At 49.6% G+C, this 15,611-nt stretch overlaps 1 protein-coding gene across 1 annotated transcript in view; it reads right to left on the minus strand.

The window, feature by feature from the left end:
• DNAH9 (dynein axonemal heavy chain 9) overlaps positions 1-15,611 on the minus strand; it is a 205,756-nt gene that overhangs the window by 173,274 nt on the left and 16,871 nt on the right. Inside the window, exons 11-18 of the mRNA XM_065647527.1 lie at positions 15,114-15,182; positions 14,027-14,153; positions 11,876-12,131; positions 9,787-10,028; positions 6,875-7,010; positions 5,638-5,834; positions 5,116-5,540; positions 2,865-3,087 (exon numbers count right to left, since the gene is read on the minus strand). Coding sequence (XP_065503599.1) covers positions 2,865-3,087; positions 5,116-5,540; positions 5,638-5,834; positions 6,875-7,010; positions 9,787-10,028; positions 11,876-12,131; positions 14,027-14,153; positions 15,114-15,182 — 1,675 coding nt within the window. The remainder of the gene's footprint in view (positions 1-2,864; positions 3,088-5,115; positions 5,541-5,637; positions 5,835-6,874; positions 7,011-9,786; positions 10,029-11,875; positions 12,132-14,026; positions 14,154-15,113; positions 15,183-15,611) is intronic.

Raw genomic sequence — 15,611 nt, forward strand, 5'->3', positions numbered from 1 at the left:
GTACAACACACCCCCAGGAGTACAAGGCTTTGGTGGACACTGGTGCTCAGTGCACGATAATTCCTTCAGATTATAGAGGAACACAATCCATCAATATTTTTGGAGTGACTGGGGGATCCCAGGAACTGACTGTTGTAGAGGCTGAAATGAGCCTATCCCATTGTGAGTGGTCCAGATGCTCCGTGCATCCTTGGCATAGACTACCTCAGGAGAGGGTATTTTAAGGACCCAAAAGGGTATAAGTGGGCATTTGGTATAGCATCTGTGGACACTGAGAAAATTGAACAGCTGTCTGATTTGCCTGGTCTTTCAGACGACTCTTCTGTTGTAGGACTGCTGATGGTTGATGATCAGCAGGTGCCAGTTGCTACCACGATGGTGCATCGTCGACAGTATCGCACCAACCGGGACTCTTTGATTCCTATTCAGAAATTGATTTGGCAACTAGAAAGCCAGGGTGTGATCAGTAAGACGCGCTCACCTTTTAACAGCCCAATTTGGCCAGTGCGTAAGTCTAGTGATGAATGAAGACTAACTGTAGACTATCGTGGCCTGAATGAGGTTACACCACCGTTGAGTGCTGCTGTACCTGATATGCTAGAACTGCAATTTGAACTGGAGCCAAAGGCAGCCAAGTGGTATGCCACCATTGACATTGCTAATACATTTTTCTCTATTCCTTTAGCAGCAGAATGCAAACCGCAGTTTGCTTTCACCTGGAGAGGCATCCAGTACATGTGGAATCGCTTGCCCCAGGGGTGGAAACACAGTCTGCCATGGACTGATCCAAACCACGCTGGAAGAAGGTAAAGCTCCAGAACACTTGCGGTATATTGATGACATCATCGTATGGGGCGACACAGAGAAAGAAGTCTTCGAGAAAGGTGAGAGAATAATTCATATTCTTTTGGATGCTGGTTTTGCCATAAAACGTAGTAAGGTCAAGGGACCTGCACAAGAGATCCAGTTTTTAGGAGTAAAGTGGCAAGATGGTTGGCGTCAGATCCCAATGGAGGTGATCAACAAAATTTCAGCTATGTCTCCACCTGCTAATAAGAAGGAGACACAGACTTTCTTGGGTGTTGTAGGTTTTTGGAGAATGCATATTCCCGACTACAGCCAGATTGTGAGCTCTATCGAGTGACTCATAAAAAGAACCAATTTGAGTGGGGACCAGAACAACGACAAGCCTTTGAACAAATTAAGCGCGAGATAACTCATGCAGTGGCCCTTGGACCAGTTTGGACTGGACTAGATGTTAAAAATGTGCTCTACACTGCGGCCAGAGATAATGGTCCTACTCGGAGCCTCTGGCAGAAGGCACCAGGAGAAACCCGAGGTCAACCTTCAGGTTTTTGGAGTCGAGGATACAAAGGATCAGAGGCCAATTATACTCCCACTGAAAAGGAAATACTTGCAGCTTATGAGGGAGTCCGAGCAGCTTCAGAAGTGATTGGTACTGAAGCACAGCTCCTCCTGGCACCTCGACTGCTGGTGCTGAGCTGGATGTTTAAAGGGAAGGTTCCCACCACGCATCATGCAATCGATGCTACGTGGAGTAAATGGATTGCATTGATCACGCAACGAGCTCTAATTGGGAGTCCCAATCGCCCAGGGATCTTAGAAGTGATTACAGACTGGCCAGAAAGTAAAGACTTTGGGATGTCCCCAGAGGAGGAGGAAGTAACACGTGCTGAAGAAGCACCACCGTATAATACCCTTTCAGAGACTGAAAAGCGGTATGCCCTGCTCACAGATGGATCCTGCCATCTTGTAGGTAAACATCAAAGGTGGAAAGCTGCTGTGTGGAGTCCCATATGATGAGTAACAGAAGCCACTGAAGGACAGGGTGAATTTAGTCAATTTGCAGAAGTGAAAGCCATCCAGTTGGCCTTGGACATTGTTGAACGAGAAAAGTGGCAAATACTTTATTCTGACTCATGGATGGCGGCAAATGCCTTGTGGGGGTGGCTACAGCAATGGAAGAAAAACAACTGGCAACGCAGAGGTAAACCCATTTGGGCTGCCACACTGTGGCAAGACATTGCTGCTTGGCTAGAGAGCCTGCCTGTGAAAGTTCGTCATGTAGATGCTCATGTGCCTGAAAGTCAAGCCACCAAGGAACATCGAAACAACCGACAAGCGGATCGAGCTGTTAAGACTCAAGTAGCTGGAGTGAATTTGGACTGGCAACATAAAGGTGAACTCTTCTTAGCAAAGTGGGCCCACGATGCTTCAGGGCATCAAGGTAGGGATGCAACCTATAAATGGGCTCGTGATCGAGGGGTGGACTTTCTAACCTTCATCTCATGGTCTCCTTTCCAGAAATGAGAAGAATTCCTCAAAGAAAATTGATTCATCAGGGCCAGATGTGGAAAGGTGCTGAAATACTTTCATAACATGCTCCCAGTGATGTCTTCTGGGTCAAGAGGATTTGGTGTTACAGACCCAGTGGAGGACTGAAGTCCTATGAGAAGGCAACTCCTCTGCCAACATTATCCTTCCCATCTCCACAGTTGCCAAGAACTGGCTTATTTAAAAATAATTATAATTCAAACTAATTAACAGATGTATTTGAAAATGCATTAATTTTTTTCAAGAGTAATCGCTGGGACTTGGAGCAGGCAATTCTATGTTCTTCATACATAACAAAAGGCTTAATCTCTGCTTTAAAAGAAAAATCTCAATATAACTCCAAAATTTAGAGCTGTTAAGGCACATCCCGCCATAGCAAAATACTATCCACTGAGGCCCTCTAATGACAGGGAGTGGGGCCTTAAATATTCCTGCAATGCTCTTAAGCTCATTCTCTTTGACATCTGCTACTTGGCAAACGGCTGTGTCTACCGCAGGTTTTCACCCACCTCCAGTTGCTTATAGACTTCCTCCGGCAGCTCTTGCTCATATGTCTTCAGCAGTTCGATGGTTTGCTTCAGGGGCTCGAACATGGCATCGGTGACACTGTGCCTTTCCTTAACGGCCAGAAGATGACCCATGATCTCCACCAAACCATCATAATCGCCTTTTTCAACCTTTTTGCTCAAACCTTTGTCAGCAGTTTTTATGAACTCATCCAGGTCAGACAAGCTGTAGAACACAAAGCAGGAAAGCACCAAATGAGAGCAGTTCCTACTGAAACCCTCCAGGCAGCTGGACTGGCACGGAGAGGGGAAAGACCTGGCTAACCCTGCCCATCGTATGGCAACATGCTGAGGGCATCAGAACCATGATTCACGCTCAAAGGGATCCACAGATGTGTTACAGCTTCCTGCAAGGAACAGATAAATGGGTTGGGACTTCACAGGTTGGAGAAAAGGCATTTGAGGAGGACAAGTCTTATGAGGAGCAGTTGAGGAGCTGTGGCTGTTCAGCCTGGAGAACAGGAGCTGAGGGGAGACCTTCTCGCTCTCTGCAACTGCCTGAAAGGAGGTTGGAACATGGAGGGGGTTGGTCTCTTCTCTCAGGTAGCAAGTGATAAGACGAGATAAAATGGCCTCAAGTTGCACCAAGGGAGGTTCAGATTGGGTATTAGGAAAAAATTATTCCCAGAAAGGGCTGTCGGGCATTGGAACAGGCTGCCCATGGCAGTGGTGGAGTCACCATTCCTGGAGGGGTTGAACAGATGGAGATGAGGTTCTCAGGGACATGGGTTAGTGCCAGAGTCAGGTTATGGTTGGGCTGGATGATCTTGATGGTCTCTTCCAACCCAAACTGATTCTATGATTCTATTCCGTGGTTCTATAAGGGAGACCTGTGAGCTCAGGAGTGGTCTGCAGAGAGTGAGTTTGAAAGGACAGTTTTCATCTTGTCTCTTCCAATATAAGAATTCGACATCCCCAAATGAACCTGGCAGGTTGCAAAGCTACAACAAACAGGTTTTCTTCTTTGCACGCTGCCTTATTTCACAGGGTAAGTCCCTGCTGCAGAAGGATGCAGATGTTAAAAATTCACAGCAGTTCAGAAAAGCAACCGAATATTTGTGGGAGAAAAAATAATCCATCCAGGTCTTTAAATACAAAGGTACAACCCATGTCTCTCAAAGTCCTCAGCTATGAATTGTTAGAGACAAGGAGAGTATTTGGTGGAAACTTCCCTGCCTGCTTCTTAACCTCACCAGCTACTGGACACTCAGCAGAGCTTAATGGGTTCCTGGATCTTTGGTCCTTTCCATTCTTCCCTTCTCAAAACACTTTTAAAGTGCCCGCTTAAATTCTGTGGATGCTGCTGGGCCAAAACATATCCCTAAACACTTCACCTATTAAAGACTAAACTGCTGAGTCAGGGGCTCTTAATAAGAACTCCTAAATGCCTGTTCTAACCTACACAAAAACCTCTTTGCACAGGAATTATCTAACAGAATTATCATGCTGAAAAGAACACAAGAGATCACAGCATCCACCACACGCAGCAGCCTTCACTACTACATATGTCTGTAAATATTTCTTTGTAAGCATCCAAGCCCTATGGCATCCTTCAGCTGCTACTATTCAGATAAATCGTCCTAACGCATCGTCCTGCAGAGACCAGGCGACTGAGCAGCTGTTCAGAGCAGGGAACACATGTTAATTCAAAACTTACATCCAAAGCTCCTCCTTTTTGTAACCTTGAAACTGCCTCCCCATGACTGCTCAAGCCAGGCAACCCAAATTACTTTTTTTTTTTTTTTTTTTTTCAAAGAGTGCACTCAAAAGAGCACTGCATTTAGAAACGGAGCAAGTATCTCATGGCATTAATGCAGCTTTACTGATGGCTAATATCAAATTCAACAAAGTAAACATAGAGCCCTAAAAGAGATTAGATTAGTTGGATCAGGATGAACAGACAAACAGACGTCCTGTCCAACACCACACAGTAGGTCCCAGGAGCATCACGGGATGTCGATGGTCCCAAGTCCGTGGAACTGTTTCCACTTTACACACTCAGCTGGACCAGCCGTTCCCAGCAGAGATGAGGGGAAGAAAGATATCAGAGATGCAATGGAGCTGGCAGAGGGTATGTGCCCCCTCCTCTTGCTCCTGTATTAGCCTTTTGGTTATCCGTGTGAAATGATAAAGCCCAGCCAAGACAAGAGAAACCCACTTTGGTCGTGGGAAGAGGACGCAGAACGGCTCCTACCTGTGCATGACGTGGTCCATGAGATGCTGCTTGAACACCAAGCTCCACCGTTTAATCACATTCAGCAGGGACGCTTTGAAAGGCCGAGCATCAACTTTCATCCAACTCTGGAAAACACTGATGGGCTCGATGCGATTCACCTCCTCATAGATCTTCTCATAGGAATCGATCTGCTCTCGGAACTGCTGCAGCGTGGGAGGCGACTCAGGGACCCCGTTCTCTGCATGGGCCTCGATTTCTGCCGCAGTGAGGATGTGCCCATAGAGGAGGAACTGGCGGCAGAACTCCTTTCTGTCCTCCCTGTAGAGGTAGGAGTAGTGGTCGAAGGCACTGCGGTAATCACGGCAAGCCGCCATCACAGCCTGCACACGCACCATCAGCTCGTGGCGCATGTCAGCCAGGTCTGCCATGTCCTCCATGTCAGCCTGGAGAGGAGAGGAGGAGAGGAGCTCACAGTGATGTGGGAGCAGCGTGGTACCTCCTCACTGCCACACAGCGTGAGGGACCTCCACAGCCACAGACCTGGTAGTGGAGGAAGCCGCTGTGCTCAGCCAGCCTAGGCACCAGCGATGAGATCCGGTAGATGTCGTTGAGAAGACCTTCCACCATGTCGTAGAAGCCATCATTTGTGCCAGGGTCCAGGGAGGGTTGAAATACCAAATCTGGGATCACCAAATCCAGCTGCACCTCAAACAGGGGAGCAAGCCCTTCCTTGGGATCTGGTAGGGAAGAACAGAGGTGCCAGGACTTTTTTGAACGGGACAAAAGCGATCTTGAGCCACCACTAACATCCCACCACAAGATGTGCACATGCTCCACAGGGACACCAGGTAGGTGTGACACCCACTCGCTGAGTCCAGTGACATTGTGTCTGCACACAACGCAGAAGAGAGGCTGGCAAACCAGCTGGTGTTCTGGTATCCACAGGAGATACTAGAGAACAGATGAGACACAAGTGATTTAAGGACCGGAAAAATGCTGTGGAGGGAAGCCCTAAAGAGACCAGGCTCTTCAGCTAATCAAAAAGGAGTCTGAGAGCTGAACAATTACAGCGCATAAGTACTTACAGAGGAGAAAAACAACAGGAACCAAGAGGCTCTTTAATTTAGTGGAGAAAGGCATGAAAAAATAAAACACCAACTGGTTTCACAAATGTGAAATTATGTGCTTGTTTTTAACAAGATGGTGAGGAACTGGATGCAATTCTCCAGCTCAGTGTGCCTCCACATCCAGGAGGGAAGCATTCTGGAGATGTGCTTTAGCTGGACACAAGCTGCTCTCAGCAGAATGAACCTCCGTGGTAGCCTTAGGCAGGAGGTCTGGTTTGGTGACCCCTCTCCTCACTGGACTAATGCTCAGGGATGGAGGTTTTTCTTTCATGTCTTTCATCCACAGAACCAACTCTTGAGACTCTCCACAAATGAAAGGTCGTGTCACCTTGATGATTTGTGCATGGGAGATCAGGAGATGGCTGATGCCCAAGCACAGACTTAGGATGATGCCTCAATTTTGCCCGTTCATGAATCCCTGCAAATGGTGCATAGTCATCTCTGTCCCTTCCCCTGGACAAGGCTTTGCTCTAGTGATGGGGGGATGGAGTTACCCACCATGTCTGGAGGCTCCTCCTGCACTTGCTGTAGACAGTGCAAGAGGCAGAGCAGAAAGAAGAAAAGACCATGAGTCAAAGCACAAAACAGAATCTTCCTTTTGGTGAGACTGAAGAAGCTATCACGACCAGAGCTGAGGAACCAGCAGTCACCTGTGTTTTCCAGAAGGTACTTGAGCGAGCACTCAATGGCAGTGAAGAATCCATCCAGAACTATCTCATCCACGTAATCCACATAGGCCTTCCAGATGTCAGATGCTGGGTCTGCAAGTAAGAGGCTCTGGTTTTCCTGGAAGAAAAAGAAGACGCTTTCAAATACAGCAGGGCTGAGTCTGTCCTACAAGAGCTGCCCACAGCTGAGGACTGATGCCAATGAGCACACGGGTACCAGCCCCGTGGCGGGTGAGAAACCAGACAGACGGATGTTGCTGCTGGTGGCATGGCCACAATTTTCTCCTTCTGTCAAGGGCTGCTTTGTCATCTGAAACAACTCAAAATAATCACAAGGTAAAAATGGAGTGTGCAAGAGACTTAGCAGCCCTGCGACCTTCTCCTCCCTCTTCTCTGAGGCCACAAGGCTCGAGGCTGCTTTGCACACCTGGGGCAAAGGCTCATCTCAATGCATGAAGCCTCAGTCTTTGTGGCCTGTATAATGTTACCTTGGGTGGATGAGTCCTTCCAGGTGGACTGCTTACACCTCTGCCCTACAAATGGTCACCTCAAAACAAGAGAACTTTTAAATTCAGGAAAGGGTTTTTAAAGAAACCAAGTGAAAACAGTTAAAGATTGGGATCAGAAGACAAAGGCTTGGCTTACAACCTCCCTCCTCAGCTTATTGTGTTCTCTTCCTCCAGGCACGTTCCCAGTCAGGAAATTCGGGGTCTTCTGGGTCACAGAAGGGCCCCATCCTTCCTGGGTCTCCTCTTCCACACCCACAAGGCCAGGCTGGGTACCCACCCCCTGCACCTCCCAGGCTCTGCCGTGATCCTGTCCCTGCCTTGCTGTGCCCTCTGAGGGCTCTTTCTCCTAAGCCTGCCAGGGGCTCTCAACACAGTCACGGGCTCAAAAAAACATAAAGGTCCAGCTTGCAGTCTGCTGCCAGGGGTTCGAAGTTGGCTGTATTTCACCTCTGGGGGCACAGGAGAGGGTGCCATTCCCAGTGGCATGGCAGCTTGGCACACATGAGATCATAGAATCATTTTGGTTGGAAGAGACCCTCAATATCATTGAGTCCAACCATAACCTAACTCCAGCACTAACCCATGTCCCTCAGAACCTCATCTATACATTTGTTCAACACCTCCAGGGATGGTGACTCCACCACTGCCCTGGGCAGCCTGTTGCAATGCTTCGCAACCCTCTCTGTGAATAATTTTTTCCTAATATCCAATCTGAACTTTCCCTGGCACAACTTGAGGCCATTTCCTCTCATCCTATCTCTTACTACTTGGGAGAGGAGACCAACCCCCGCCATACTCCAGCCTCCTTTCAGGCAGTTGCAGAGAGCGAGAAGGTCTCCCCTCAGCTCCTGTTCTCAAGATACTGTGGCATTGCCAGTTGGGCTTGAGTCAACCCAGAGTTGCTGCTCCCCAACTTTACACATCAAAGCTGAGTGATTAAACCATCAACAGAGCAATCCAGGGCTTTGGTGCCTTGCAGACTCACCTCCACATTTTGCTGACGCAAGAGAAAGGGGAACTTCATAGGACTGAACACTGTGGGAATGCCTGTTTGAAAGCACCACCCTCTCTCTTCATCATCCCCTGCCCTTGTATTTGATAATGCCCCCTTGTCACTGGTGTTTTACTGAATCTTTACTCCAGAGGCCTCATCCTGGTGCAAAAGGGCGATGAAAGCCAACATCCCACTGTCCTGCCTGTGCCTGTGGGTGCACGTACCCAAAACCTCCGCACTCTTCTCTCAGCAGCCTCAACTCATCTGCTCCCAGGAAGACCTGAACACCCAAGGGAAACCCAGCAGACCAGCTCTTGGCCCCTTTGCTGCTGTTCCTCCAGGTTTGACCAGCACAGCCGAACAGAGGCATGGGGACATCCTATTTTGGGCCATGGTGCCTTTCCCTCCCCAGGACCTTCATGCTGCTTTGCAGTTGGTCCTGCCATGTGAGCCACCAGAGCAGCAGTGCCACCAGAGCAGCGGTGCCAGCCCTCCTGCCATGGCCACAGCCCCATGTTCCCCCTGGCCAATTTAGGAAGTGCCCACATCTTTTGGGTGTAGCTGGAGGTGGCTGAGCCTGTCACAGCTGTGGCAGCAGAACAACATGGGCACAGTAAAATCCTCACCGTGGGTTCAGAGGGTAGAGAAGTGGGTCAGAAGCACAAGGCTGACTGCAGACAGCAAGGTAACGTGAGCAACAAGGACTCAGTGTCCCAGAGAGGGTCAGCCCGTTCTCTCCAGAGTCCAAGGCCAGATGGTGACCCTCAGGAGAGGGCTGGATATAAAATTCATCTGCCTTCCAGCCAAGGTGCTGTCCCTGACATGCATAACACCTCTGGGCAGGTGAGGTGCAGAGATTTGGGGTTTCTCCTGCTCTGCAAAGAGGACTCTCAGCTCTGGCAAAGCCCCTGGAAAAAAACAAGGGTTCAGACAGCAGCTTTTTTCTTGTCACTCAGCTTCTCCCTGGACTGTCAGTGGCACCTCCTGCTCCCACGGCAGAACAACAAGTCTAAACCAGAAAGGTCAGCCACAGCTAGCTGCCTCAGTATTTTCAGGTGAATATTTCAGAGGAGTTTTTCCTCTGAGCAGGATCCCAAAGCCTGATGCATGACTCCCCTCTAGTGGCTTCACAAGAACCAGGACTGGGAGCCAGACTGGGCTGCAGCAGCTCCCACTGCTCCTCCAAGCTGGGTGCCTGGTCAGCAGCCCCGCACACTCAGCTGTACCAGCTCACCCATCAAAGCCATCCTTAATTAACAACGGGTAAGTTTTTCAAATGAGTTAAGGGAGTTAATTTTAAGGTGAAGCAGCTCTGGACATTTTCACCAGAGCGGAAAGACACCCGGAGCCTATGAAGAGCCAACAAACCCCTGGGGAAGGTCCCCCCTCACCTTCATCAGCAGATGAATCCTCTGCCCTGACTCTCTGACAAGGCCGTAACGCCTTTCCAGGCAGTCCTGACAGTTCTCCAGGCTCAGCAGCGATTCCCTTTTACAATCTCTCCTCACAAATATGGGCGACGCCCACGATCCCACAATGGTCTGGATCTCCTCAACGTTGGTTTTGGCTTTCTGTGTCCTCCGCTCAAGGTCATGGACATCATCCATCACCATGGAGATGTGATCCCAGACACCTGGTAAAAAATGAGATGATTGACTACTTTTTTTCAGAGCTGCAGGGCCAAGCTCTTGTGCACCCTCCTCAAGACCAGCCTCTGACTTTCACCCCATGGTTTCATGTATTTCTCACCCATCATTAACACAAGAGACTTACCACCTCAACCAACAGAGCCACTTCTAGCTCCCTCCTGCCCCAACAATCCATGGTACAGCTGCAGCCTCTGCTTTCTGCCAGGAGCACCAGCACCATGGGGATGTCTGACAGTTCCCCCTTACCCGTACCCAGGTTTAATCCGCTACCAGAGAGAAAACAAGGACAACAGGCTGAGTGTTCCTGCCACCGTCACTAGAGCAGGGACCCACAGCCCCACAAACATGGGCTATGATAGCCCAGGTACTAGCGAGGGCTGTGTTTAGATGCAGGGAACTTCATCTGCAGGAAAGTCCCTTCATCTTTGTTGTGCAACGGAGAAAGAGTTTTTCAGCATGAGGAATTCTGCTTTGCAAGTTCCCAAGGGAGGACACTTGTTCCTGTTCATACCACAAGCCTGATGACAGAAATATATATTCCACCAGCGAGCAGTTTGCTTTCACCAAGAGGAAACAAACTGTCTTCCTCCCTTCTGCTCTGCAGTTAAAACTGATCAAGCAAGAACACTGGTTAAATCATCCCAAAGTCACGGTGCACAAACCTCACCGCTAACCACAGTATTTCATCTGTCTGGAACAGATAATGAGGTGGCCCTGGCTCTCACTGGGAGAAGTCTGCCTCATGCCAGATGGCTGGGCCAAGGGGTCCCAGTCCCTGCACAACTGGGTGAGAAAGCAGTGCCTTGGGGACACAGGGACACGGCCACACAGTGGGTCACTTGGGCTGGCAGAAGCAGGGAGCAGACGCTTCAACCCCAGCCTTGCCAGCTCTCACAAACCCCAATCTTGCCATCTCCTTGGTGGCACTGCTTACAGGGCAGCCTCTCCTCCCCAAAAGCCCACAGGGAACCTGAAGGGACCAGGATCCTGTCCCCAACCCCAGCAGATCAAGGTAACATGGCAAGGAACAGGTAGGCTGGGGGCTGCCCTTTGTGTTCCCAGTGCTGGCTCTGCTGGAGAGTCCCCTGCCCTGCTGGGAACTGCCATTGGGAACCAGGTGATGGAGGCTGGGGACATGGGAGGAATCTGATGAGACTCAAGTGAGCAGGTTAACCATGAGCAATGTGCCCTTACGGCCAAGAAGTCCAATGGCACCTGGGGTGCATTAGGAAAAGCGTGACCAACCTCAAGGGAGGTTGTTCCTCCCCCTCTGCTCTGCCCTGGTGAGGCCACATCTGGAGTCGTGTCCAGTTCTGGGCTCCCCAGTTTAAGAAGGACAAGGAATTACTGGAGAGAGTCCAGCAGAGGCACACAAAGATGCTGATGGGTCTGGAGCATCTTTCTTTTGAGGAGAGACAGAGAGCTGGGGCTGTTCAGCTGGAGAAGAGAAGCTGAGAGGGATCTGATCAATGTGATCAGTATCTCTAGGGTCGGTGTCAGAGGATGGACCAGACTCTTCTCAGTGGTGCCCAACGCCAGGGTGAGGGGCAACGGGCACAGACTGAAACACAGGAGGATCCATGTGAACATGAGGAGAAACTTCTTTCCTGTGAGGTGCCAGAGCCTGAACCAGGCTGCCCAGAGCGGGTGTGGAATCTCATTCTCTGGAGACATTCAAATCCGCCTGGACCGACCTGTGTGATCTGCTCTGCTGACCCTGCGTGAGCAGGGGGGTTGGACAGGGGATCTATGGAGGTCCCTTCAACCTCAACCAGGCTGGGATTCTGTGATTCTGTACGGGCTCTTTCCCCCTAACACAGAGCTAGCTCACCCTCCATCTTCCAGTTCAGTGTTTCTTCTGCCTTCTTCAGCTTCAAGTTAATATCCCACAGCTGCTCCTGTATGAGAGGGTATTCGACCTCCAGGACTGTCTTCAGGACCTTGTTGTATCTGTTCACCATCAGCTCCAAGTTGGCCACCAACTGCCGGTATGACTCCTTGGAGGAATAGATTTCCGCTGCCATGGGTGGTATGGCTCCCAGCCGGCTGCCAGACAGGTAGCTCACCTCCCTCAGCACCGAAAACAGCTGCAGAAACATGGCAGAGAGCTGAATGTGGGACGATCCTCCCCGTTCACCTGGTGGACACCCTCCCATCAATTCTGGGGATCTTAGGGGGTTCCTGCTGTTTTATTCACAAAGCAGCACACTCTGAGAAGGGCCTGGACACCTCCTAGTCCAAACCATCTGTCTCCCATTGAACTTTGCCTCTGGTTTTCTTCCCAATCAAAGACATATGGCTCTGTTAACTACCCAGCCAGCAAACCCTGTGCAGCCTCTAAAAGCCATGATGATCTCTGGTGCCCTCAGCTATTCTCATCAATACAGTCTTTCAGCAATACCGTGCCTGCAGGAGGAGCCTAGCAGTTATCTAAGTGAATGATAAAATGACTCCAGTTCTGGTGGTTTGTTAGGCTGACTGGCAAGAAAAAAAAAAAAAATACCATGGCCTCAAACCCAGTGACACATTGTCCTGTGGCCACCTTCCACCAAAGGCTTCTGTTGCAGCCTTCTCCCCGCCCAACCAAAAGCATGTTTGAGTTGTGATGGGACTGGATTGAGGGGGATTATTAAATTATGAACCCAAGTAGAAGTGAGTCCCTGCAACAAAGGGAGCAGCAAGGTCTTTCAATGCAATATATCACTTCTAAGACTAAAAAAATCTTTGCTCAGTTTAGTGGCTTGTGAGAGGGAAGGTGCTCCTGGAACTGCACATGTTAGCTGCGTGACAGAAACTCGGTATATTGTATGGACAATGGCAGGGGTGAGGAGTATCTACAACATTAAAGTGACAATGTACACAATGACAAGAAGAGGAAAGAAAGAAGGGGTGCAGAAGGGTGAAGGGAGCACTCTGAGGAGGTGGATGGAGGAGGACGGGATGGGAGGAAGGGAAAACCAGGGGACTGAGGAAGCAAGAGGCCAAGTGAGATAGAACCAAACTCCCCTCCCTTTTATGTACCGGAATGTCCGGGACATCCCCACCATGGGGTCAAGGGTGTCTTCCCCTCTTTCCCTCTCCTTCATGGAAAGTGAGCTCTGGAAGACTCTTTAACACTGAAGGGTTGCAAATACATTCTCCCTTTAGGCAAAATGAGGTGCTCCTATCTGCTCTGGAGGGTGTGAAGGGGCTGCTAAGCAGGCATCTGAGGACATGAGGCAGTCCTCAGTATGAAAAGCTGATCCTTTGACTGAGAGCCAAGCTGGAATAAGCTCTGGAACCTCAACACTTTTCTCTAACAGCAGCAAGTCCCAGGGAACAGAGGAAGTGTTTGATGTTTTCCCAGACCCCTGAGATTCAGCACCTCCCCAGAAAATGGCATTTCACATTTGAGAGGCCCTGGCTCCCATCAGGCCCCAGAACCTTTCAATTCATCTCTGCATGCTGCTACCTTGGACCCTGCCTCTGCTTCGGGCAGGGGGATGGTCAGGCCTCCCTGCACTGGAGAGGGCAGCTCTAGGGGACAGAGACCTATTGGAAGCCTCCTGCACCACAATTAAGGAAATCCAACAGCCACAACACTGAAGTAGCAAAACAAACCTTTCCTGGGATTTTTATACCCATTCAGAAAGCTCATATTTCAGGTAAACATAGCACAAACGCATGTCTGTAGGATGATGCTCCTACACTCCCCACACCAGTGTCAAATCTGCTCTGGAGATGTTGACACCAGTTAACATCTGGCTAATCAGGGACTTTCTGTCACTGGCTTTAACTAGAATCTGCTCTGCTTAAACTGTAATCCTGATATTTTACCAGGATACAGAGCCCACAAAGGTGATGGTAAATTCATGTCACCCATCACAGGTGCTCCAGGGACCTCAGCAGAACAGATCTAGTACCGATCCCACCAGACTTGCCGTACATGGTGGGGCACAGCTTAGAGACGTGCCCGCCGGCAGACAGGAAAGCTAGTTCTTACCTGGGGATCAAAATTAACTGTGATCAGTTTGGTTTCTGGATCTCGCCGGATAAGCGGCTGAGTAAGGTTGTACTGTGATTTTTCAGAGACTGTCTGGGACCAGCCTGCATAGAGCTTCTCCTGATACCTGCCAGAAAACAAACAAACAAATAAAAAAAATCCACCATGTAGCTGCCAAGCCCGCAGACCAAGACATATAACCAAATGAAAGCTAAGTCCACTTCTGAGGGCTGAAGAATATCAAGGAATATTTTAAACCCACCCACACCATCTCCATAAAGAACATGTCTTCGAAGACAAACACCTGAAAACCAGTGACAGTATCAAGTCAGGAGAGCAAAGATCTCCCAAGTACCATTCTTAGCAGAGGATTCAAATTTGGAGACAGACATTCAAAAGCTCAGAGCAACCAGTTCAGTTTTAGCGTTAAACATTAAGATACTAAGTGAGGGGCAATGAATCCCACTCCCAGTTGTGGAATACACACATTACAGCCACGGTAAGTACACTGTGAATGGGCACAAATGGATTGAGACTTTTGGTCAGCCCAGGTTTTCTACCACAGCAGCTTCTACATCCAACAGAATCTTGTTCCAACATTTCTGCTGGGCTGCACAGCCCCTGTCCCTCCCACGCAAACTTCTCATTTCAAGACATCACGGAAAGACTGTGGTGTGTAGCAAAGGATTCCTCCTCCTCTCTCATCACAAAATTCCTTCTGGCTTAGAAAGAGACATTCTCAGGCCCTGGGCTTGCAAATATGCTGGAAGGTGGTTTAGAGAAGGAGAAGGAAATGGCCTCAAGTTGTACCAGGGGAGGTTCAGACTGGATATTAGGAAACATTTCTTCCCAGAAAGGGCTGTCAGGCATTGGAACAGGCTGCCCAGGGCAGTGGTGGAGTCACCATCCCTGGAGGGGTTGAACAGATGCGGAGATGAGGTTCTCAGGGACATGGGGTAGTGCCAGGGGTGGGTTAATGGTCGGACTTGATAATCTTGAGGGTCTCTTCCAACCAAAATGATTCTGTGATTCTATAAGCTTTGGGGTTTTTTCATACAGTTACAGCCTTGCCTGAGCCACCACTTACCTGTCGAGCAGCTGGATCATTTCTTCATACTTCTCTATCACCCTTCTTCCTTCAGCAGAGTCCAAGGAGCTGGTGGCACAACAGACAAGCTCAGCATTATGTTTAGCACTGCGAGGCTGCAGTCTGTATTTACCCCTTCCCAAGATCACCCACCACTTTGCAGGCAGACTCTGGCTGGGGACCTTACATTTCACCCCCACCACATCACCCAAAATCATTTCACTGCACAAAAGCCCTCCAAGCCGCAGCACGCCCTTTCTCGGGTGTTTGCATGGCAACCAGCAAATGGGAACCACGTCCTGGGGAAAGAAGAAGGGCCCAGAGCTGCTGGAGGAACACCGGTCTCTGTAACATACCCAATGCTCCCATGTTGGCATGGAGCAGGGCAACCTCTGCTCACCAGCTTCCACTTTCTTAGGTCAAAGAGGCACAGAAAGAAGCAGAGTGTGGCTCCTGGCAGATGAAGCTCTTGGTGGTGCCAAATTCATGCCCCTCAAA

This window comes from Caloenas nicobarica, chromosome 18 (assembly GCF_036013445.1).
Source record: "Caloenas nicobarica isolate bCalNic1 chromosome 18, bCalNic1.hap1, whole genome shotgun sequence".
Taxonomy (NCBI): domain Eukaryota; kingdom Metazoa; phylum Chordata; class Aves; order Columbiformes; family Columbidae; genus Caloenas; species Caloenas nicobarica.